General features: G+C 35.9%; 1 protein-coding gene across 1 annotated transcript in view; it reads right to left on the bottom strand.

Annotated features, from left to right (window-relative positions):
* Nucleotides 1-26,074, bottom strand: part of Graf (GTPase regulator associated with FAK) — a 38,652-nt gene extending 12,578 nt beyond the window's left edge. Inside the window, exons 1-11 of the mRNA XM_090116668.1 lie at nt 25,661-26,074; nt 22,710-22,867; nt 7,616-7,687; nt 6,955-7,056; nt 6,620-6,835; nt 5,173-5,247; nt 4,630-4,702; nt 4,268-4,365; nt 2,218-2,525; nt 1,124-1,302; nt 378-483 (exon numbers count right to left, since the gene is read on the bottom strand). Coding sequence (XP_089972794.1) covers nt 378-483; nt 1,124-1,302; nt 2,218-2,525; nt 4,268-4,365; nt 4,630-4,702; nt 5,173-5,247; nt 6,620-6,835; nt 6,955-7,056; nt 7,616-7,687; nt 22,710-22,867; nt 25,661-25,820 — 1,547 coding nt within the window. The 5' untranslated portion in view covers nt 25,821-26,074. The remainder of the gene's footprint in view (nt 1-377; nt 484-1,123; nt 1,303-2,217; nt 2,526-4,267; nt 4,366-4,629; nt 4,703-5,172; nt 5,248-6,619; nt 6,836-6,954; nt 7,057-7,615; nt 7,688-22,709; nt 22,868-25,660) is intronic.
* Nucleotides 26,075-26,281: the final 207 nt, after the last annotated feature.

Raw genomic sequence — 26,281 nt, 5'->3', positions numbered from 1 at the left:
GGCCGAATTGATAACCTCCTCCTTTATTTTTGAAGTCGGTTAAATATCAAAAAGGTAACAGCCCTATAGCTATACGTCATAATTTCATCGCAGGGGCTCAGTTTCCTAACCGTATGTACGTAGTATATATCTGTCAACTGTGGTCGAACCGTACGATAATAATTATGGTACAAAATATACGATAATTTTGTGCCTAAGTTTCACTTTTACCGTGGTTTCATACAACCACACAACATTTTTTTTTTATTCTAATTCTGCATACTTCATATTTCATTTCAATATATGTATTATGTACAACCAATTTTTTTATTTTAAATCTTTTCAAGTCCCGGAGACAGTAAACAGATGGAGTCCAGCAATAAACCCTGTGCACTGACTTGCAGAGATGCGTGAGCACGATGCGCAGCATCTCGCGGTTGTCGTGCGGCAGCGCGTGCACCAGCGCGTGCAGCGCGCGCACCCGCTCGCCGCGCCGCTCCAGCTCTGCGCACACACACACACACACGCATGCGTTATACTCCACAAGCGAGATCGCTTGTGGAGTGGATTCAATATTCAATAAATCTTTATACATATATAAAAAGTACGTGTCACTTTGTTGGGCCGCGATGGACTCCGAAACTACTGAACTGACTTTATATTTGATTTACACCCCGTGTGATGTATGATCTCACTTGAAAGATAGAATAGGTTACATCTCAATTTATAGTCGTAAATTTATTTTATTGGAAATTATTATATAGTCACAATAATTATTATCCATTAGCTCTAAACCATTCTTACGTAATTATGGCGACATCGGTCGACTGGATTGAGTAAATATCTAATAGATGGAGTATTTAACAGATAATTAATTAATTATAAAGGGTTCACCCTTTACGCATTTGACCGTTCATATTCGTAATCAAGACAACGTCTCTCGGGTCAGCTAGTATTATATTTGAAAAAGTTATAATAATATGCTGGGTGGAGACTATTGATATTTTATATTCATAATGTTAGGCCTAACTTTATATTTAATATTATTCCAGCCTATGAATGATGATAAGCAAAGACTGTGTGAAGAGTCGCGATGAAATTATCGCGTGTGAAAATGTATATAGATGTGTGCGGTGGGACTGACTGGCGGCGGCGAGGAACTGGTGGTGCAGGCGGCGCGTGAGCAGCGGGTCGGGCAGCGCGCGCAGGTAGGCCTTCAGCGCGCTGGCCAGCGTGCGGCTCTCGGCCTGCGCGAGCGGCGCCGCGCCCCCCGCGCGCCCCGCCGCCACCAGCCGGGACACCTTCGACGACACGCCCGCCACCCTGCGCCGACACACGTTATTGTTTATAGCTACACAGCTCATCTGCTCTCCACGGGGTCAAATTGTGAGATTTATTTCTTTAAGAAGTAATGTAAACGTATTTTACACTTTGAAATCGATAAATAATAGTGACCGAAAAGGATTGTTTACCAAAATACAGGATTAACTGAAAAAATGACATTTAGGGCCGATTTTTCAATGCTCGGATAAAACTTATCCGTCTAATAAATGAAAAGTAAAAAAAAATTGTTGTTTGTAAAGTTGTTTGTCTCGTTATACCTGCGATCGCGCTCGTGAGGTTTTGGTGTGACACAAGTTTCTGAACATGTCAACCGACTAAAACGATTTTAAAAACTTTATCACGTTAAAAAAAAGTAAAAAGAAAAAGTATTACACGATAATATTAAAATGTCCCGTAAACTGTCAAATACGGACAATTAGAATACGTTTTTAAAATGGTAGTTTTATACATTATTCGACGAATAAGTTTTACCCAAGCATTGAAAAATCAGCCCTTAAATGAATTATTTTTTTTAACTGCTCTTTGATGCATAAAATTTCCTTTAATTAGCGACACCTTTGAATATCGCGTTAGTCGCGTAAATAAAAAAAAAACGTCGTCTCGGCAATTAAGAACATACTTGAGGACACAGCCAAAGTAAAAACATCTCCCAGTGCCGATAATATTGTTACGATTCGTGACTCTATTACGAAATATTATGAGTATTTGTATTTAAATCGAATTGGAACCGTTTATCAAAATTTCGTTTCGTCTACAAGGAAATAAATAAAGTTAAATGAATATTGATTATATGGACGAATTTAACTTTTATTTTTATAATCGTCTAGTTGACAATGTTAAACCGAGTAAATTAACGTTTTATACAGTTCTCGCCCACACAGAGCACGCACTCACCTGTACAGGCCCTGCTCCTCGAGCCCCCTCGCCTCGAGCGTCGCTATGATGTTCTTGACGAAGGCGAAGCCCGCGTCGTCCAGCCCCCAGGCGGGCTCGGCGGGCGGCAGGGCGGGTCGCGCGGGGGGCGCGCCGGGCGCCGCGTCCAGCGCGCGCAGCCAGGCGGCGCGGTCCCGCTCGCCCAGCGCCTGCAGCGTGAGCGGCGCCCGCTCGCGCTCGGCGGGCACCGCCTCCCAGCAGAAGCGCCGCTCCGCGAGCGCGTCCGCACACCGCGCGCCCGCCACGCACACGCTCTCCGCGCTGCCCGCCTGAATACAAACACACGATGCTTTAACTACGCGACACATCTATCTTATCAATAGGCATGACGAAAGATTTTGAAAATCCTCTTCCATAATGTGTGTATACGTTTATTTAACAAGAAAAACCCTATATTTCGCTAATATACTTAAATTTAACGAAAATAAAAGCCATTTTTCAAAAAATATTTATTAACTGTGCCAAAACAGCTCACAGGTGTCACGGCGTAGGCGTGACGTCACTCTTACGTAAATACGTAATTATCTGTATGCATAGCGAAGCAAAATTAAACAAATATTTAATTATTAAGTGTTATAGAATCTAATTTCAAAGTTTATAAGTGGTGTGCAGTATTGCAATGTGAATCTACATAAAAATAATACCCAAAAAAAGTGTTAGTAATTGTTTAAAGCGAGAAAATAATATGAAATGATTGTATAAATTTGACGCAGAGAAACCTGAACCACATATTCGTGAAGTCGCAATTATATTTCTGTTCTGAGTCGATAAAGCATACGTGAAAAAATAGAAAATAAATAAAAATGCGTATTTTCAACATATTCATAACAACAAAATACACCTGACGCGAAGTTGTTTACATAGACGTGACGTCACGCGTGTTTCAGTCAAAATGGCCGACAAATGGCAGAATTTCAATGTTTTATTTTATTGATAATCTCATTAATCTTAATGTTTTTAATATTTCTAACTATTTTTAATTTATTTAATATACATTTTCCCTTAAAAACACTAATTCGATCATTTATGGATACTGTCGTCATGCCTATTCTAAACACTAGCATTATCTACAACTTAATTCTCATCTCAGTTATCAATTTTTTTACAGGTTACAGAAGACAAGCTGTGACGAGCAAAATCGAGCATTTCTATGGCACATGTGTTATTCTAATATGTACCTATATTTCTATCATAATATTTCTAGTCATCCAGTAATTTATTCGTAAAAAAGTAACAAACATACATACATACATCCTCACATACTTTCGCATTTATAACCCCTCGTTTTCACCAAGAAACAAGTTAAATACTAGTTTGATACAAAACTTGTAGAATACTTTTCAAAACATAATTATTTATTTTACACATGTGTTGAGACTGTCTCAAACATTCTTTCGTTCACACTTTGTAGCCAACCAGTATTTATACAAGTATAAAACACATTTGCGTTTACACTGAAGTCTGTGACATGGTAGAACTTGTCTGATCCATTGATAGCGTTCTCACCTACAAAACACAGTCGTGGTTTAGATAAGTATTGTTTATTTTATTGCAATTTCTGTATAATACTAGTAACAAACAAGTTTTAAACTTTATCCATGTTTGTTGGATAAAGTTTTCAACATACATGCATATCACAAGTTTTTTTTTAAATAGAAATTATAAAAGTAGGTACGACTGAATTTGTCTCGAATTCTACAAGTATTGCTACAACAAAAACAAGAGATCATAAACATGTAGGCAACTTAGATCAGGCAACTAGTTTTCAACCAACAAGTTTCATATAAGTTATCCTACATGTATCAAATTTTGTATACAACATGTTTTACACATGTCTATGAGGAACGAAAACATTGCATCAAATTTGTAAAATACATGTATTATACTTTGGTGAAAACGAGGGGTAATATTAATAAAACGATTAAAATTTTTAACTTAATTTCCATCTCAAAAATCAGTTTTACAGGTATATAATAATTAATCTATCAACTACTATAATGGACACACGTACAGTTTTAGGATTGATTTGATTGTAGGGCAGCAAGGAGAGCGATCGCGAACTCCGCTCGTAGCTGCAATACTGTTTACTCCACGTTGTCCCGAAAGCCTCTGTAACAAGAATTTAATATGTTAATTTAAAAATGATTCAAAGACAAACTGCCTAGAAACCATTGAATTGCAAAAGAAAACTACCAAGCAGCTACCAAGTAAATTGCAACAACGGAATGTCATAAAGTAAACGGACTTATGTTAATTTACACTGAGAAAAATCTTCGTAACTGACGTCTTAGAATTCAATAAATGATCTTATAAACATAGTTTAAACGTCAATATATCCCTGAGCACAAAGTGCACAAAGTGGAAGGGACTCACTCTTCTCCATAAGGAACAGGTAGCCGGCGCGCGAGGCGCCGCCGCCGCTCTCCTCGTTGGCCTCCTCCTTGTGCTGCCAACCAACACATTCCATTTTATTACACATAATATACTTATTTTACGGGCGTCGTTTAATTTAAGTTTAATGTACACTTTGTTTTTTTGTTCCAAATAAAAAATTGTAAATCCATTATCTACCATACCACGTGGCACGTTCAATCAGTAATAACAACTAGATACATATTCGGGGGCAAAAATATACTAATGCACCATGCTTTGGAAATCCGACTTTAATTCATATATGAATAAGGTTGAATTTATTTTGTGTTTTTGCTAGTTTAGGCTATTACGTTTGATACGGATTGTGAAAAGTAATGTTTGATTTGTTTTGCTTGATTTTGTTTATAGACTTATTTAAACGTGATACTCATTTTGAATTACCTTGTTGATTTCGTTCACATCTGTCATAGATTAAACTATAACTAACAGTGACGAATTAAAATCTCTTTGAGTGTTAACAATTACAATAAACCAAAAACTTACAACTTGCCGCATCTCCATCATTTTCTTCATTAGTGATTCAGTCTGTTTGCTTGTTTCTTCGAAATTACTTCTCGTCTGTGAACCAAGTGGTAAGGTTACGTCTAGAAATAACTAAAAAAGCACACACAGTGCGCAAAACACACACACTCGCACTCATGTTTGCAATGTCAACATATTCACATTCAAATTTTTTATTGATTAAATTTTGATAAAGTCGCGTCAGTAGCAACAAAATGTATCCATTATTAAACATGCTGATCCCTTATCGATGTTGACGTCAGCCACACACTCTTAGAAAACCGCAACAGTCGCACACATTCACACCATGCCTTAACAAAACAGTAGCGCTTTTCTAAATCGCGAACAAGGTGTTTAGCATAAAACTAACACGGTTATTGTTGGCACAGCAGAAAAACAACACGGTTAGATTCAATATTAGTGTACACAATATAAGATTGACCTACGGTCGGTGGAGCTCCTGTCTCACTGTGCAACCTGCGGTCAAATATTCACTTTTACTATATTTTTTTATTTTTTATTACTTATTGCTGGTTCAGATGGTATGTATGGCTTATGAAATGGAAGATATTTATTCATTTCCATTTATATTATAGAAAATAGAAGCCATAGAATATTATTATTGAACGAATTAATATACCATGATTATTACCGATTTTATACATTTTATGTTTGCAATGTGCATAATAAACCAAAACAGTCAGGTATTGACAAGAATTTCATTTACTTTAAAACTTATTTTATATATCCCTCCACACAACGGAGCGCAAAATGAGCATAAATATTGATGTGACTGACAACTAAGTATTATTATGTAAATGTGTTCGGCTTTCAATAGTCATATTGGCCTCAATGCATTCTCATGTTGTGGTTTGTAGATATTGCCGTTTTTCTATTCACTTTAACATCATTTTGACCGCAATGCTTTTCAATGAAAACTGGCGTTGGTACAGAGCCTAATGCATCAGAATAAATGAAATATGCGTGTGGAGGATGTGTGTGGGGCGGGAGAGTGATGGTGGTAGCGGGGTTATGTGAATTCAATAAACTGTGTTAATTGAATACACACAGGCTCCAGACACACATAATTTCAATAAGTGTGTGTCTATGCGGTGTGTGTTCTGCTGGCAGGGTGTGCACTGCACTCACGCGCTGGATGCGCAGCTGCAGGTCGCGCACGAGCGGCTCGGCGTCGTGGTGCACGTCGTGCGCGGTGTGGTGTGTGGGTGTGTGTGTGTGTGGGACGAGGGAAGCGTGCGTCCTGCTGGCAGGGTGTGCACTGCACTCACGCGCTGGATGCGCAGCTGCAGGTCGCGCACGAGCGGCTCGGCGTCGTGGTGCACGTCGTGCGCGGTGTGGTGTGTGGGTGTGTGTGTGTGTGGGACGAGGGAAGCGTGCGTCCTGCTGGCAGGGTGTGCACTGCACTCACGCGCTGGATGCGCAGCTGCAGGTCGCGCACGAGCGGCTCGGCGTCGTGGTGCACGTCGTGTGCAGTGTGGTGGAAGGTCCACCAGCCGAACACGAAGCCGAGCAGCGTCTCCACCAGCTCGAATTTCTCGCGCTCCTGCACGGCCTGCAGCTGGAACACGTACTCCAGCGACGCCTGGCAGAAGTCGCGCTCCGCCATCTCCATCGCCGCGTCCGCCTGCAACCATACCCCGTTACCGAGTCATTCAACGAAAGCGCTAAACTAATGAGTACAACGCTTTATTATATAGTTCAATGATTACTTATTTACAGTTTAAATTGTATATAAATAGGTACCTCTTGAAATACATTCTCCTGTTTTTTGGTGGACAGCGATAAGGTACGCTCCTGACTCTGGCAAAATTTGGCAGTCTTCTTGTCGAATTTCTTCTTTCCCTCCTGAAACCAATGTTTCGTATTTTGAACTCGAAATAGAACATATAGTGGTCATAATTTACAACTGCACCCGATTTAAAGATATTTTATGGAAAACCTTCAAATATATTGACAAGTTTATTTTTCTCGCTCAGTCGATAATTGGCGTGTTTCAAGTGAGTTATTGTCATAGTTACTACTTTGACCTCGGGGCCGGATGAAAGATATATCTTACGTCACAAAAGAGTTATAATTCCATAATGCTAATGTACAATGCCAACTTTAAGTGAAATTAGTCATCTTAATGTGCGCTTTAACAGGGCATAACTCGGTATAGAATAGATTCGAGTGAAATTCCACAACATATCAAGTCTAAGCCTAATAATTATATTTATCATCCATTTAGCGACCCGAAAACTTATCCAGTACTCTAGTCTAGATAATCTATATCTTGATATCCAAGTCCGATATGGTTCGCGGGAACGCTTTATCTATCAAGTCCTTAAAGAATCTCTACAGCAAGTACAAATAGAATGTTATTATCGATGTTGTGATAGTAAGGAGAGGCATCAGGCATGCTAACCTTGACAGCGCCGATGTGCTCCTTGCGGAACTTCTCCAGCGGCTGGATGATCTGCTCGTTCGCTCGCCCCAGCTGCAATAGTTATTTCATTTTTACTTATAAACTCGACAAAACAGCATGGACACAGTCAATTTAATGATTCTTTATAATAAATAAGTAATTGAATTTTTTCGTCAGAACAAAGTACTTGTGTGGGTTCATTTAGCCTTTTAAGTCTATTTATGATACCAGTTATAGGAGAAAATATAGAGATAAAGGAAAAATTTATATGACCTTATAAAACAAAACATAACCCGTGTATTTTTTTTAATTTGGATGGATTTGAAGATACATGTCTGATCAAATTTAATTCACATTTAATAAAATAAATTACGTCACTTTACTAACGATGTCTTAATGTATATTTAATATACATAGCTGTTAATTATTTTTATTCTATGTCTTACAAATCAAAGCGATTACAAATTAAGAACCAGGCCAAAACTGCTTGAACCACGTCTAATATGCATGACGTTATCGTGTCCATAATATGTAAACAGTACAATGGACAGATTTCATTGACACATGGGTGTAAAGGCTGCTGCATTTGCATGCTGCCAGCCGCTCCACTGACGACATCGCGTGACGCTCGCCGACTCGTTTATAAATTAGTAATCACCTACAATTCTCAGTGAAATCAGAGATGCATTCGCCACATTTAATAAGCAAATATGTGTCCATATAGATTATTTACATTTTCACTTAGATCATTAAGTAATGGATGGAGCCCGCTGGCAAATGTTCTAACTAAACTTTCTGCCGATTTTGGTGCGGGGAGGGTAACTCACACTTTGAAAAACAATCACACATTCACAAAAATAATTTGTGTCTTTACAAACTCAAACTAATACAAAATTGGCAGACTAGCATGTTTTTGCACACATACATCGATTACACAGAAAAATCTCTGTACATATACGTAATAATACAATCGCTCTAAAGGGATGTAACCATATCGATATTACAAAAATAATAATTTTGTTGAAATTAGAAATAACATTAATATTATATTCATAAAAAATACTACACAGGTCATTTGTAACGTTTTCATCATTATTATATGCATACGAAAAAACAATAAAACGCCATTTTATTTGTATTTGAATATGTATTTATTCAACACATCACTTATTATATTCAATAAAATAAATATCGGTACAGAAATTTTTATTGAAGTGAATACTTCTTTAGCGGCGTTGGGTATAAAATCTTAAACTCGCGTCAGGTGACCTGATCGAAAAAGCGTAAGACGGACTTTTTTTATATTCCATGCGTAAGACGGATACCATTCCAAAATATCAAACATGCTGAACGTTAATAATCAAGTTTTCACTTCTGCCGGCACTCCCGGAGTGCAACCCGTCTTTTTTTTGAAGTGAAAACTTCTTTAGCGGCGTTTGGTATAAAATCTTAAACTCGCGTCAGGACACGTGACCAGATCGAAAAAGCGTAAGACGGATGGATATCAAACATGCTCAACGTTAATAATCAAGTTTTCACTTCTCCCGGCACTCCCGGAGTGCAACCCGTCTTTTTTTATTTCTGTACCGAGGTGTCGCTACAAATATAATAAAAATTGTAATTCGATTTTTTGTAAATCTGAAATATACGCAATATTAATACATACATATAAACAAATTACAAAATAGAAAGGTTACAAGATTAACATTACAAAAAAACGGCTAAGTGCGAGTCGGACTCGCGCACGAAGGGTTCCGTACCATTAAAATGTTCTGCCAGTTAAAAGTAACCGAGCGTAAATTTTTAACCGACTTCCAAAAAAACTAGGAGGTTATCAATTCGGCCGGTATAATTTTTTTTTTTTTTTTTTTGGATGTATGTACACCGATTACTCCTAGGTTTCTTAACCGATTTACGTGATTCTTTTTTTGTTCGATGCGGGATGGTGTCGAATTGGTCCCATAAAAATTTTATTCGGATAAACCCAGTAGTTTTTATTTTATGAGCATTTTTGTCTGTACTCGATGACTTCATTAAAATGTAGCAAGTAACTTTGATTCACTTCCCTGTAACCGATTGAGCTGAAATTTTGTATACTTATGTAAATTGGATAGCGATGAAACATTATCATGACATAGAGTTGATTTGATGATGGAATCGGAAGGTGGCCTTAGGAACTCAGTAATATATTGACTCAATTATATCGAGATTGGGCTCATTTGATTCGTGTTGATAAATACACTAAAAAGTATTAAATAAAAATAACTGCGTTAAAAACAACCGACTTCATAAACAGAAGTCGGTGCCAAACACTAGTATTAAGCCCGTGCACCGACATCAAACCTTTTTAGTAAATAGCACATCTAAATAATATGTAGTAATTAATAATATCAAATCTTTTATTTTTTACTTTTCTGTTTATGAAGTCGGTTGTTTTTAACGCAGTTATTTTTTAATAAATATATACAAGATTTACAAAATAAACATTATACTCCTTTTTATGCAGTTGTGTAAAATTGTAATATAATAAAGATTAATTCTCATCTCATTTCAAATTATACTTAGAAAAATATTTTTTTATCGACGTTCAAGTTAAAAGCAGTCCGTCACTAAGAAAGTCGTAAAAATTTACGACCTTTTAAGCGACGAGTTTTTAAATTCAACTCTATCACTAAGTTCATAAAGATTAAATTTGAATTTCTCTTCAAGATAGTCTCGCTACATCACTTTATAGTCTCGTGGGGAGTGCGGTTCAATATCGCGTTCTAAATTCAACTTTATCGCTTAGTTCATAAAGATTAAATTTGTATATTTTTTCTTCAAGATAGTCTCGCTACATCGCTTTATAGTCTCGTGGGGAATGCGGTTCAATATCGCGTTTTAAATTCAACTTTATCTCTTAGTTCATAAAGATTAAATTTGTATATTTTCTTTCCATGATAGTCTCGTGAAGCCGCATCAATGATCGAGTAAACACATGACTCGATTATTTGTCTTGATCATATCGCTAAACGATACATCGACGATTATTAGAAATTGCATTTAAATTGATATTTACGTAAAAAAAATAAAAAAATACTTACAAATTAAAGGTTATTCCATCTTTTTTAATATTTGATGTGTTTGACTTGTTTCTGCAAGACTTGACTGCACAAAACGGCATTTTTAGCGGAGCACTCGCAGACGTCCTTTCGATGTTTTACGAATACGCAGAGTGTTTGTAATCGATTACGCAAGTAGTTTTTATGAAAGCATAAGACTTTTCGATTCGAATAATCTTATACCTCGGCAAAAGGGGAAACGCCTGCGAGTGTTATCCATTACTTAATGATCTAAGCATTTTCATGATTAGATTAGACTAATCCCTTGCATGTTTTTTACATTACACATATACTGGGATGGCTGGTATTTTACAAAAATTCTGAATAATAAATAACAAGAGCATGACGTACATGTGGCATCAGAGGCGGCTCGCCCTAAGGAGCGCTGGTGCAGTGAACTCCCATAAATAATTATAATAAAATCATACTCTTTAATTTAATTATTAACATTAATTATTACTATTTAAAATTTTTTATTTTTTATTTATTTTATTTTATTACATTTCCTAATACGAAATCCAATAGGAGTGAAAGAGAGGGTTTTGCCAGAGCCCTGCGCGTGAAACAAAAGATTTTCTATGGAAAAGTAGCAAAATTCGGAGCGCCGCACCCGCAAACGTTGCCGGTTCGTTTTTACCGCCCGGCAGGACAGCGATTGCGCGCGACGTTGCCAGTTGCCACTTCTATAATATAAACAAACACTCGAGTCAACTTCAATGCACGCGCGCGACTCATGCAATTTTCTAATTAAAATTATAAAATACGTGTTGAAATAGCCTGTAGTTATCAGTATTACTTGTGAGTGTTAAAATGAACAATAATTATAATGTGGCGTTCATTAAAAAGTGTGATAAAACGTTACAAATTCGGCTTGAATGTAAAGCTAAGGGACCGCCACGGCCTGAACTTGATCTTACGCAAAAATGTACGACAAAAACGAAAACATATAGACCGGGAGATACTGACACAAAATTTCGAGTCATTTGTAACAGGATGGCGGTTCTACAGGGGTCTTAGTACGCAATGACAAAAAGAAAAACGATGGCGTGAACGCTGGTACCGGCGGCTTAGTCGCGTGGGCGTTAGTCGAACTCGTCGGAAAATAGCGAAAGTCAAACGATTTGTAACAGTATGGCACTTATTTTTCCTGTAAGTTTGAGAATCAACAAATATAAATACAAAATTTCAAAGATCTATGTGTTGGAAATCTTCACTTATATAAATTAATAATAAATTAAGTTTTCAAGTATGACAGCACTTTTTCCCCCTACTAGAAGTATGGCAAATATAATAATGGTCACATTTTATCAAATACTCTCCAAAAATCCAAATGCAATACTGGTACAAAAAGTTTGGCGAAATAAAAATTTTTTGCAGATTTTCGGCGGTATGGCGACCATTTGGAATCGTCCGAAAAGTATGGCATGGCGATTTTCGTAAATGACTGCACGACGATAGTTACCTGTGCAAAAGTTAGCCTGGTACAAATGGTTGAATGATTGTTTTATTTAAATCAACACATTCGCATCGGTATGGCGGGCTGTAAGTCACACCGGAAAAGTATGGCATGACACTACCGCCTACTACTTTTTTATGGGCTATCGATAAATTCTAAAATTTTTGTGTTACAAATCGTTTGACTTTCGCTATTTTTCCGACGAGTTCGACAAACGCCCACGCGACTAAGCCACCGGTACCAGCGTTCACACCATCATTTTTCTTTTTGTCATTGCGTACTAAGACCCCTGTAGAACCGCCATCCTTGTTACAAATGACTCGAAATTTTGTGTCAGTATCTCCCGGTCTAATATACGCGTGTGTTTAAATCTGAACAATATGTGAAAACACCGTGGTTGTGATGAAAGCAACAAACTATTTTGTTTTCCGTGTCTTTTATTTAAAGCGGGCGCAGCCGGCGGAGGTGAGAGTGCTTGGACTGAAACGGGCGTTGACGACTTAGCTCATATTTCAATCAAGATGAAAAAACATTCACAATCTCGGTACCATTTGTTGAATGAACTGCAATTGGCGTCTATCGGTCTTGTCGCTTTAAGTTATAGATATTTTTGCACACCAAAAAGAAAGACGTATCACGTATGCATTTTCTTTATAAGTAATTTTTTTGATAAATTGTACTGCTTTAATTATAAAAGTAGGCACTGTCACGTTAACGATATGTTCTCCGAAATGCAGGTATAACCTAGATGAGGATAGAGCAATATCGTATTTCAAAGTTCCTACATATTTTGATGCTTATAATTATTATTATAACACAAAAGTAATTCTTATTGCTTTTTTACCCTCATTAATTATCCAGTAATTTAATAAATCGGGTTAGTATTCGTTAATGATGGTAGTTTTATGTTTCTATTATTTGTCAGTGTATATTTTTATGAAGCGAAAGTATGAATATACTGTTACTTTTGTTTCGTAAAAGACAAAATTTGAAAGTGTAATCGATCATATTGTATTACACAGTGTAATAGCTTTTCTTTGCAGTGTAATTTACACTGCAAAAAAAGCCCCTTTGAAAGTTGAACCTATCCATATAAACAAAATTCCCCTTATGCGCCCGCGCCGCGCCGCGGCCCGAACTTAGTGTGCGTTACCCAGGCAAAATGTTTTGCTTTAGAGAGATGAGACTTAAACAAATAATTAGTGTATCATGAGGAGCAATTTGTTTACTAATAGCAAAATTTGTTTGAATTGTAGTTTTTAAGTTATTTAAGAAAAACAAATTTTGCTGGAGTAACTTTTGAAACGTTACCCAGGCAAAATCGTCTTTCAAAAATTAGTTTCAGCACGGAACCAAATACATGAATAGATAGCTTTTGTTGAGTAGTAAATGTTTATAAATAGCAAAATTTGTGTGTGGTATAGTTCTTTAGTTATTTAAGATTTTGCTGCGGTAACGTTTTGGGATTTCCCAGATCTCGAAAACGGCTCAACGCAGAAGTTTGAAAAAAATACCAATAAAAGACCTTAATTTGTTTAAATTTGTTTAATCATTAGTTTTTGATTTGGTTGACGTAAACCAATGTAATTAAATGGTTTCAAAAATCAGAAGAAGCGGGTTTACATGTAAACCAATACACTTATAACCAAATAAACAGCTGTAAAAAATACCCGTGGTTCGACGCTTGTTTACAGCAGACATTTTAGATTTCATACTTTACACGTTAAGAAGATAAAAACAAATTTGATTTATTTTAGACTGGTCGTACTTTAGCGATCGAATACGCAGTTCCCATAACATTAAGAAACATGGCATACTTTAAACAAATTAAAATGATTCATGAAAATTCTTTCCTGTAAATTTCAGCCTTGAATTACGGCTCTAATGAAAGTTATCTCAAAAACAAGAATATGTCAGCAATTCTCTAATAAGCCGACCAAATTGAAAAGGTCACGTAAAAGCGACTGCACCGTACGTACGGGTAATCTTCGCAAATTAGCAGCTTGGTAACCGATGTTTTGTACAGTTAAGCAGAAAAACGTTATTCGTGAAGCCGATTTTTTAATATTTTTTAAGTGCAGTACCATATTACACAATTTTTACTAGTTAATAAAAGTGTAATATCATAGTGTATAATTTATAGTGTGATTTAAAACAATACAAACATATATACATGTAGCTATATTTTTAGTACTTAATTTGTTGTTTCTGTTAAACCAAATGTTTTATTTTGATACCACAACGCAAAGCCACGCTAAAAACGTTTTAACGTTCTTGATGCTAGTCAGAGCAGCGCGCATCGCTGTGTGCAATGCAACGCAACAGCTATATGCCTTGTCTTACTTACTCTTTAGCTGTGAGTAGTTGAGTACGCTCTATCTATGGGTACGCTAGCTCCGACCGAACCAATGAAACAATCAGTCGTGATATTTTTTGGATATTTCAACATTAAGTTAAAAGAAGGTTACGACGCTTTGACAATGATTGGTTCACGGGTTATCCACCTGTGGCAGTCACATGTAATGTTAAAATATTCACTCTAAGTAACACGTAACAAAACTCAAAAATGTTGATGCTAAGGCAAAGCAATACATATAATTTGTATGAGACTGATTTTTTAAATAAAAATAATGAATCTTAACCATTTTATTATTTTAACTAACCTGACCAGAAAACTTTTGTATTCAACTGTACTAACAAAACATCTATATTATCCTGTTCATTTCAGATGGTTGCGCTTATGTATGGTGCGGTCGCTTTTATGTGACCTTTTCAATTTGGTCGGCTCATTAGAGAATTGCTGACATAATCTTGTTTTTGAGATAACTTTCATTAGAGCCGTAATTCAAAGCTGCAATTAACAGGAAGGAATTTTCAGGAATCATTTTAATTTGTTTAAAGTATGCCATGTTTCTTAATGTTATGGGAACTGCGTATTTGATCGCTAAAGTACGACCAGTCTAAAATAAATCAAATTTGTTTTTATCTTCTTAATGTGTAAAGTATGAAATCTAATATTTCTGATGTAAACAAGCGTCGAACCACGGGTATTTTTTACAGCTGTTTATTTGGTTATAAGTGTATTGGTTTACTTGCAAACCCGTTTCTTCTGATTTTTGAAACCATTTAATTACATTGGTTTACGTCAACCAAATCAAAAACTAATGATTAAACAAATTTAAACAAATTGACTCAGAGGAATAAACCTATAGAGTACTTGTATCGAGCGTATACAATTTACATATATTTGTTTCTTTCTATCTAAAGAAAACGTCGTAAGAAAGAATGAGATAGCTATAGACTACAAGCTACGTTTCAACATAGTCATGGCACCATTTTTACTATAGGTACGTATTTAGATAGATAGAAGGTGATAGTGATGGGATGTGCTTCAATCGATAAAATCGTGAATGCATTTTGCATTTACGGTTTCGTGAAATAATAAATAATAAAAAAAAACAAAATTTATCATAAATTTCAGTTGAATACATTATTTGTTTAATCCTACGAATATAATAAATGCGAAATTATGCGAGAATGGATAACTTTCTCTTTCACTGCTGAACCGATTACAATGAAATTTTGTACATACACACATAGGATAGGTTTTATACCGGAAATCCCACGTGAACGAGAACTGTGCGGGATTTTCTTTAAAAACGCGGGCGGAAAGCTAGTATATTTTAAAATAAATTTTAAAACTTGAAATGTAACTAATTTAAAATAAAGATCAATAAAGTTAAAGGAGTGAGGAGAAAGGCACAGTCAGCATGAATTTTAACAAGTTCATAAAAGGACAGTCTTAAAGAAAACATTTTCCTTATATCCTACTAATAAAGCGAAAGTTTGTGAGGATGGATGTTTGTTACTCTTTCACGCGAATACTACTAAACCGATTACAATGAAATTTGGAAAAATAACTTTTGATCCCGTAAATCCCACAGGAATGGGAACTATGCGGGTTTTTCTTTGAAAACGCATGTATATTAAGTATGTATTTCAATAGTAGTTTCTCATCTATGAGAACTGTCATTTAATCAACCGTTTAATTTTCACATAGTACATTACATTTAAAGTAAATGTGTAAAAAATTTCCAAATAAAAATTCACTCACACACAAATGTATTTATTATCTAAAGGAACAAAAACAAACGTAAGTGTAAGATTGCACAATTCTTCTAGAGTATCCATCTTGATAACACGCAGGCTCGAAATGCAGTGAACACAATCTAGCAAATTTCGACGGCGTCCAATCTACACGTCTCATGTTTTATACCCATTTCTTATTTAGCTCTGGAAATCTAAAACAAAATGAATTTATTAATAATCTAAAAGAGAAACAACAAACTAAACAGATAAGTAAAATAAAACAACCACGTGGTATTTTTTATTTTCCTGCTGTAGAAAATATACATCAATTATTTGCTACAACAACTACATATAAATCTGATATAAGAAACAAAATAAATAAATCAACGTTAATATGAAATAGATTTTTTGTCATAAATCGATAATATACGCTAGATGTGTTACAACACTACGGTGGTAAACAAAATGCCAAACTTGATAATATTGTGACATTTTTTAAAAATTATTTAATTCTTTTGTATTCCACAACCCCATAAAGTGGGTAAATGTTACAGTTACAACATAAACTTATAAAAAAGCGCTTGATATAACCTTCAAATAGGGTTAGAACATAAATATTTATCAATTTGCTGAAAATCACTTACCGATGGAAAGATATTTTTTCATTGTTTTCATCCAAAACTCCCATTCGACTAGTAATAGCCGGTAGCTAAACATACAATAGTCATTTTAGCACACTGACAAATAAAAAGAAACACTATACACTTTATATTTTCTAAATATTTCGTTAAAAACACTTGACGCACTGAGCCCACCAGCTGGTTGGAAAACAAACTGACTGCCGGCGCGCTACGTTTGAAGACAGTGCAGATACTCTATCGCTATCTCAATCTGACTTATGCTGTTATTGACTAAGAGTAAGTAGATTAGAAAATATGTATTTTGTTCTGTCTCAATATAAGAACTCTATAGGTTTATTCCTCTGAGCAAATTGAGGTCTTTTATTGGTATTTTTTTCAAACTTCTGCGTTGAGCCGTTTTCGAGATCTGGGAAATCCCAAAACGTTACCGCAGCAAAATCTTAAATAACTAAAGAACTATACCACACACAAATTTTGCTATTTATAAACATTTACTACGCAACAAAAGCTATCTATTCATGTATTTGGTTCCGTGCTGAAACTAATTTTTGAAAGACGATTTTGCCTGGGTAACGTTTCAAACGTTACTCCAGCAAAATTTGTTTTTCTTAAATAACTTAAAAACTACAATTCAAACAAATTTTGCTATTAGTAAACAAATTGCTCCTCATGATACACTAATTATTTGTTTAAGTCTCATCTCTCTAAAGCAAAACATTTTGCCTGGGTAACGCACACCCGAACTTAATTGGAGCAATTGATTGTAAGACGGTGAGTCACCGCCTTCGATGATACCACCGCTCCCGCTGCAGCTGCTACCGCGCACATCTACATACGACACCTTGTCACCTAATCTATCACTTTTACTTGTCAACGAAATGTCCACTTGTATATTGATATCTACGCCATACTTACATATTTGGTTAGGTATTTGTGTGCGATGTGATAGCAACGAATCAATTAAAAACATTTAGATGCCTTCATGATACACGTATCGACTGATTACTCGTTACTGAGTCAGTAATATCTTTACTACATGTTGGCAAATTTCTGATATGAAATGTATTGTTAGCAAAATGTAAGTTTTCGCAGTATCGCGCTGATAGCAGCGCTGGTCGTGGCGAGGTGCGCATCCGCCGGGAGGCTGATAACAGCTCATGTGACTAAAACAATTAGCGGCTCCCCTGCAGGCTGCAACCCGCCACATCGAGCATTAATAAACAATTACACATTTGTAGCATAAGTTGTCTTTATCAATTATTATCCTTGTAAGTTGTACACATATTTTATTTGGCTTATTTACAAATTTCAAGCAGATTATATTATTATGAGCTATACAAGTTAGGAAGATAGGGATTGGTGCAATGTGAGCAGTTGCATAAGGGTGATGTTTGGAGAGTGTTTAAAAAGTCACAAGTGTTCGTTTCTGGCTATTTAAATAAGATATTAAAGTGAAACTTTTATTACATCGTCTCAAACTTTTTGGTCTGTGTAGCGCATGTCGCGTGACGGTCGAACAATACCTACGATAATTATCGTACAAATACGATAATTTTGTGCCTAAGTTTCACTTTTACCGTGGTTTCATAAAACCACACAACGTTTTTTTACTTCATATATTGATTTTTTGTTTGAAAGAAAGAAAAGAAAGAAAGAAACATTTATTTATCAGAGACAGCACAACACACACACATACATAGACATAAAACATAAAACCGTACAAGTTAAATAAGAAAACACCGCAATAAGAAATAGTTACAATAAAAGAAGCAAATACTTAAATTAATAACATGAAAAACACGTACAAAAAAAAATAGAATTATAACTACATTTATTAAGGTGTGTCATACGACCCTGACAAAAAGGAGGCAGCTCAGCATATGCTGCAACGTCCAGGAACATTGGCAGCGCTGTAGTGGCAGTGTGTTTCGATATAACAGAGACTATATTTCCACACTAAGCAGGCAGCGCGGACGCAAGTTTCTACCGAGGTATTTTGCAAGCGCAGGTTTTGTTTGACAACTATTTATATAATGATACGCGAATGAATAATAAATAGTTGTAATGAATGATAATGACATTCCGTCACGCACCGCGTTGTGGACTGTATTGCAGCTCAGCATCGACACCCGCATCCATAATTATTAATAGCATAATATTATTATAAAAACAGCATTATTTATACCATAGACCGGATACCGTATAGAACCGAGTTTATTGTCATTGATTACCTACTCATATTTTTATGTAATCGAAGGTGAACATGAATATGAATTTACATAAATCCTTATTCAATAAAACAGTCTGAATAATATGCTTAGCGATTTAAAGATAAAATACAATTAAAGCAAAACCGTTTTGCATTGCAATCAATTTGCATTTTCGACTTGTATATTGAACACAAAACGTGTTGTTTGTCATCAATATGAAGGTCACGCAATGAGCACTTATGTGTGCTGTAGATAAGTTCAAACAAAGGACAAGGCTCTATTTGAGGTCTCTCGCTAAAGTCAATAATAGAGCGAACGTGACACAGAAACAAGAACAATGTACAAATACAAATGTCAAATATATGTTATGTTCGAATTTTCCACGCTCTTTTATAAAAAGTTCACTATGAAATTACAATGAATCGCCAATGTGATTACGAATTGTACTATTGCTTGCTCATCATACATTTACATGAGAAGGTACGCAGCACACAGACACACAGACACACGGGACAAGCCGGTAGCGTGTAAGCCGGTGACGCAAGCGCGGGGCACGTACGGCACGCGCCGCTACTTAGCCGTGTGCGCTCAATTAATGCGCCGGCCATAACGATGCTTTATTGATACTAATATAGGTTCCTATTCTCATTCAACTCGGGTACGGAGTTCAACGTAATCGGGTTTTATTTATCATGACAACAATAAGTTTAGAATCAGGTGATTAGATTAATCAATTTACATAACTAAATAAAATAACATAATGCAATGCAGGACGGTTTAAACACTTATAATAAAATCAATTAGATAGATACCTGTGTATAGACTATGGAGTAGGTATACTTACGCAAAACCATATCCTGTAATTAGCAGTCTGCTTATCCAAATACATATAACGATAAGGATTCTAAATGTCTAAATACAATATCATCAACTTGTAAAATGTTCCGCAATGACTCCAAATGAAGTAAGATTACGACGTGAGTTACGTACACCGTTATCTAATCAAGATCCGAGTTCCGAGCCTCGGGAGGATGCTGCTCTATAGTGTGAGATTGTACTACACTTTCTAATTAAAATAAAAAAGTTAAGACCATTGAGCCAATCGTTGACATTACTTATTTACAAAGCTTTACACATGTTAGACAGATGTAGCTGATGTTGCTTTCTTTTTAACTAAAGTAAGGGTATTGTAACGTCTCTTACTAGTTATTCCCTACTCTATATTGACTCAGACAATAATTGTAAATTATTTAAATATGTATTATATTTCTTGTCAAATTCACTATTTAAAAGTTTACATGTCGCAATCAGGTCACGTTTAAATTGAAATCGCACGTGCTCAGCTCGCGCTAAGACTAGCCCTTTAAAGTACATGTTTATGAAACTGTTACTGTAGCAATAAATGTGGATCAGATAAATAAAATCGTAGGTAGTTTAAAAGCATATACGGTACATGTACTACGATAAATTTTTCGACGCCGCGCCGTGATCTACATACCTATTAAGAGCTATTACGCACTGTCGACCAGTCGCCGGCGACTGGACTTACTCCTAGACGACTGACGACTAAGTGCGCAAGCCCCTATTTAAACTATAGTAAGTCACAGTCGCCGGCGACTGAGTCGCCAGCGACTGGTCGACAGTGCGTAATAGCTCTAAGACTTTCGGTTAACAAGATTATGATATAAACAATAGTTCATGGCTACGGGGTTTTTTAAACAAGCGATTTTCGTCAAGAGGTTACATACTTACTACACTTATATACAGGTTCAATAATAGTTCGGATATAAACAGTGCAAAGTAAGATAAAGCGGTGATGAGAGACGAATAGCAGAGCGGTGGCGTGGCGGGCCGGATGCGCAAACTAACGAGCGCGATCAATTTGGCGCCCTAGTCCCTTTTAATTCGTGAGTTTTCCGCCTCGTAATCTATTCAATTTCCTGTTTTTACAATTAATATATTAACAGAGAAGCGACACTTCTGTTATTTTTTAGATGCCCATTAATTAGTAACCAAGCAGAATGGTTCGTGTTTTAAGAGTATTTAACTAGATTATAGTTAACAGATATATATTTAGCAGACCGGCTACCGGATTGCTGTCAATACAAACCGCAGGTGCGGCACAAGCAATATGAAAATCAATATAAGTTTCTAGGTTTCCAATGAAGTTGTAAACACTTTCATTTTCGACCCTTCCATATGCGTTTGCTGTCCTCATGCTAGCGAGAAGTATTGTGTGCTGCCATACGCGGCGCAGAGCATTCGTATGCGCGGCGCGGCACGGCACGACCAGCGAAAGTGCTCCCGCCGGAAGGTCGTGGGAATCGTGCAAGGTTGCAGGGCCTTTGGCGTGAACACTTTGTCACACTTTTACAACTATAACAACCTTTTAGAGCGGATGACCTTCTGATTGCTGACATTCCAGCGGATTTTTTTTTATAAACTTTTTCGTAAATAAAGACCTACCAATGTAATAGGTCAAAATATGTATAACGGGCAATATTCCGTTGACTTTTTCCCGCATATCGAAATACTTAATTTTTCTTTTGATCATGTAAATAACTACACGTAGTTTTCATCTTGTTTTTTTTTTTGTCATTTTCTATGGTACCTAACTACCTATAATATTATAATACCTACCAACTTAACAATTTAATAATCTACATAAATTGTGCCAATGCCATATTCTGGTACAAATCTTTAAAAAAATAATTCATATCAAAGTATTTGAATTTGTTTATGTGTTTATGCTTTACTAATACAAACATTATGAAAGCGAAAGTGTCTTTATGGTCAATTTGTCCTCCTTTTTACGGCATAGCCCAAAACAAAGTGTAAATTATTATTATTTTTTCCAGAATAAGTTTGTATTCTCATGCGAGAGTTAAAGAAAGTAGTGTTTTTTGTTTTCTGCAAGTTGTTTGATACAGGCTTTCCAGTTTCCTAGCGAAATAGAAACACAAATTATAAGTATTCTATGGCTCTAACGCAGATAACTAAACATAGTATATCGCGCTTGACATTTAACTAACTTTCATGCAAATCTCCCCTTAAATAAGTTTCGAAAGTTCGATTCAATTACTTGGCGACGTTTAAAATAATCACATTTTCCCACATAAACAAATCTCATTAGTGCCGACTGCCGTTTCCCGCGCGGGCCCTGCGCGGGACGGGCGCGGCGGGCGGGTGCGCGCGGCTAATTGCAAGCGCCACTTTCCACCGCCGCCCGACCAGACGCTGATTGCGCTCGCTACATCGATACATTTGACCTACTATCGATAAACCTATATCGATAATCATTAATGGCTTTTATCGAAAATCATATCTACGAATGGCGAATATAAAATCATAAACGAATGTATATCTTTGAATTATCTCGAGGGTTTCCATTCTAAACTTAATAAATATACATAAATACGAGTTGCAGTTCGAATGTTTTCATAGATTAGCATGATTTCAACATAACTTGTCACTACAGGTGCTAATAGCCAGTTGCTAATGGAGCTAATTAGTCCGGTCGTGTCCCCGATGCGTGTTGCAGAGGCACGGAGCAGTGTGTAGGGACTAGGGACAAGGGCAGGCGCCAGGTTCGCTCACCATGCGGTCGCGCTCGTCCTCGATGGTGCGGATGAGGTGCGCGAAGTGCTGCAGCGAGTGGCTGATGACGCGCTCGTCCTCCGTCATGGACGCGCCGATGCACGCGAACTCGAACTGCTCCATGCTGCTCGCCAGCGCCAGCTGCGCCGCGCCCAGACCTGCGACACAATATCTTATTTATCTATCCTACTTCAATTTATCCTCTTTTACTAATATTATACATAAACGTTACGTTATCGCGCCCTAACCGATAATTAGGGGAAGAGAAAATAATAAACATTAATCTAGTTACTTACAGATTTATGAGCAGTAAAGTAATTATTGCAGGTTAAGATGCATTTACCCTAGTTAATATCCCTATAAGTACAATGTACTTATTTTAAAAAAATGTATGGGAGAATTCATTCAGTTTAAAAGAACAAGTGTGTTTGTGAGACCAGTTTTTTGTGCTTAAAAGTGATAAACTTAAATATACTTAACAACAAATTCATGCACAATTATTTGATGAAAATTTTAACATAATTTAAAATTGAATGTTTTTCATGTTCAAAATGCTGACGAAAGGGATGTTTCGTTGACATTTTCCATTCCTTTGATAAAGTGCTGGTTATGCAATATGATACTAGAAGTGACTGGTTTAGGTTAAAGTTATGAATATGAATGAATTCAACAAATAACCTAAGTAGGTCTACTTAGGTTATTTATTGTGAAATATTATTTCTATTGTAAAATCTATAAAATCTAATATAATTTCTTTAATCTAGTTGAATTTAAGGTGTACATTCTTTATGATGTTGGCACTATCAAGTGTTCTGTAAAGTTGGGTACAATATTTAAGCCCTCAGTCAGACATAAAACGAACATTATTACAGCAAATTGTGTGTACATAAGTGTAACCTACCTTGAAGACTGATATGTTATCAGCATCTTATCAACACCTTATCACCATAACATTTCTCAATCATAATTACAATTACGTTGAAAAAAATTATTACATTTGAAAACCCTTTTTTTTTTTGAAGTGAAACTTCTATATCAGAGTTGGAAAAAAATTGAGTGTAACATTTTTTCGTTACGCGTGACATTTTTCCGTTACGCGCCATCTTTTTATAATCCCTACCACGCGTGATTCGACTTATTTCTGTAAAGTTGCATATAGTTAATTATTTTTTGAAAAATAAGGTCATAAATAAGTTTCACTTCTTAAACGGTGTACACTAGTACACGCACACATTTTTTTTAAATACCTTCAGGATAAAAAAAATTAATGCAATATCTACTACGAAAATTACTAAAAATTGCATTCAAATTTATTGTAGGCTAGAGTAAAATTTTATATTTCCTTACTATTAGTGGGTGATTTTTTAGGTAGTAATTTCTTTTAACAACTCTTTTTCTTTTGTATATTTCAAGTATTATCTTCTTCTTATATATAAAAATGAATCGCAAAATGTGTTGGTAAGCGCATAACTCGAGAACGGCTGAACCGATTTCGATAATTCTTTTTTTATTTTATTCCTTAAAGTCCGAGGATGGTTTTTATGTAGAGAAAACGTAAATATGTTCCACGGGCGAAGCCGGGGCGGACCGCTAGTTTTAAATATTTTTAAATTTAAATGACGAATCAATCTGACATAACACGGTAAGCTAATCATGAATAGTAAATTATACATAGCTATATGTAGTCAATATAATCTAACATAATTAAAAGCCAATCCATTCATGTTAAGAGCAATAAAAATGTTTACATATTATGTAGATAGTTGCTGTGTTTACTATAAATTAGCATATAATTATATAAAATATGTAACAAGTATAAATAACTTTGAACTAGTGTGTAGTATACTTATGTAGGAGCGATAAGCATTACCTAATATAAGAGAGGCGTTGGTGTCAGTTATGGCCAGACGGGCAGATGTGACTCATTCTCACACAACACACTGTCAAATCTGGCTCACTCACACCACTGTTTTATAACTGTTTTATCGTGTACTCTGCTAGACTGTTCAATATTCACTTTTGCTGGTGCCATTAAATAATTAATTCATGATGCAATCAATAACTTTTATGCAATTCTATGACCTTTTGCAAAAGATACTGGTTTTAAAAACCATTCTGAGAATTTATAGCTGTAATACAATTTATTTTTCATTTCAAAGCATCATTATTTTTATGTCCTTCATACTAAAAAAGATATTTTGTATCAGATACCATATTGTATCAGATTAAAAATATTAACTCATAGGTGTTAACTGTTGAATGCAAAGACAATTGCACTTATTAGTTAATTAAGAAAGTCATTGGCACACATTGGACCATTAGCACTGATGTCTGGGTGAATCACTGACAAGCAGCTGATGCGTGCAGCACATTCTTTTCATGATTTATTGAGATTTATTTCATTTGGACAAAACTTTTTACATCTAAATCATAGCATGTATTTTGATTTAAACAATCCATCACAAATGACTCAGAAAAATATATATTTTCATGTATAACTAATATATTGTTTGTTGATAACAATAAACACAAAGACAGGGGCAGGGTTCAGTCTGTGAGCAGTCATTGTGGGAATTACATGATACTTTCAATAGCAAATAACCCACTTGTGTGCTCCAAGGTTACATAATGTCAAGCACAGCAAGGGCAGCATTGTGTGCACTTGTCAGTTGCACTGCAATCAACCAATCACCACAATACTGAATACAATTATTTACTTAATTCATGTGAGATACTTTCATGATATAATTGACATTCCTAGGAAATTAGTCAATATATTTGTGATTTTATTAATAAAAAATGTCTCACAGAGTATAATATATTATATTAAAAACAATGTGTTAACTGCACATTTTGGTTTCGAGGTCATAAATAATTATTTCTACTAGCTAACTTATGAGATAAGTTGCACACGATAATTTTCGTGTATAACTTGGAAGCGTCGAACTCACGTTTGGCCGCCTGGACGACATCCTTGACCTCCTTGATGAGTCGCTTGATCTGCTGGCTGGTGCGCTCGAGCTCCTTCTCGTGCCTCTGCAGGTTCTCGCGGAAGTGCGGGCTGTCCTGCAGGCACTCGGTGAACTCCAGCGGCTGCAGACCCACGCCCATCCTTGTACCTTCGTCCTCACTGCGCTGCGATATCACTTTCACCTTAACTTAAACAACATTGCTCCACAAACACCCACTACGAAAACACGACACCGCACGTTTCTTAAAATTCTCTTATCAAAATTTAACTAAGCTACAGTAAAGTTGATAAAAAAAGCGAACACAGTATTTTAGTTTCAGAACATTGTTCACAGAGCGATGCTCAATGTTCAGACTTCAGACTTGTACTATTGACGCGTAGCTGTCATTGTGACGAAATACGAATCGGGCGAACTGTCATAATAGAATGTTACCAACCTATATCAATCTGTGTTACCAACAACAAAATAGCTTACTAATAAAAAAACCTTTTTCAAGTCATTAAATATGATTTTCATGCTTAGATCATAAGTTTTCATGAGATGAATGAAAATAAATATTCTACAATAAGGTTTAACTACCCTAGCCTCTATATAATTATT

Source organism: Colias eurytheme, chromosome 26, assembly GCF_061535395.1.
Source record: "Colias eurytheme isolate Ceu_HAF_F1 chromosome 26, ilColEury1 Martin Lab GWU primary, whole genome shotgun sequence".
Lineage (NCBI taxonomy): Eukaryota > Metazoa > Arthropoda > Insecta > Lepidoptera > Pieridae > Colias > Colias eurytheme.
This window is presented reverse-complemented; position numbering and strand designations above follow the sequence as displayed.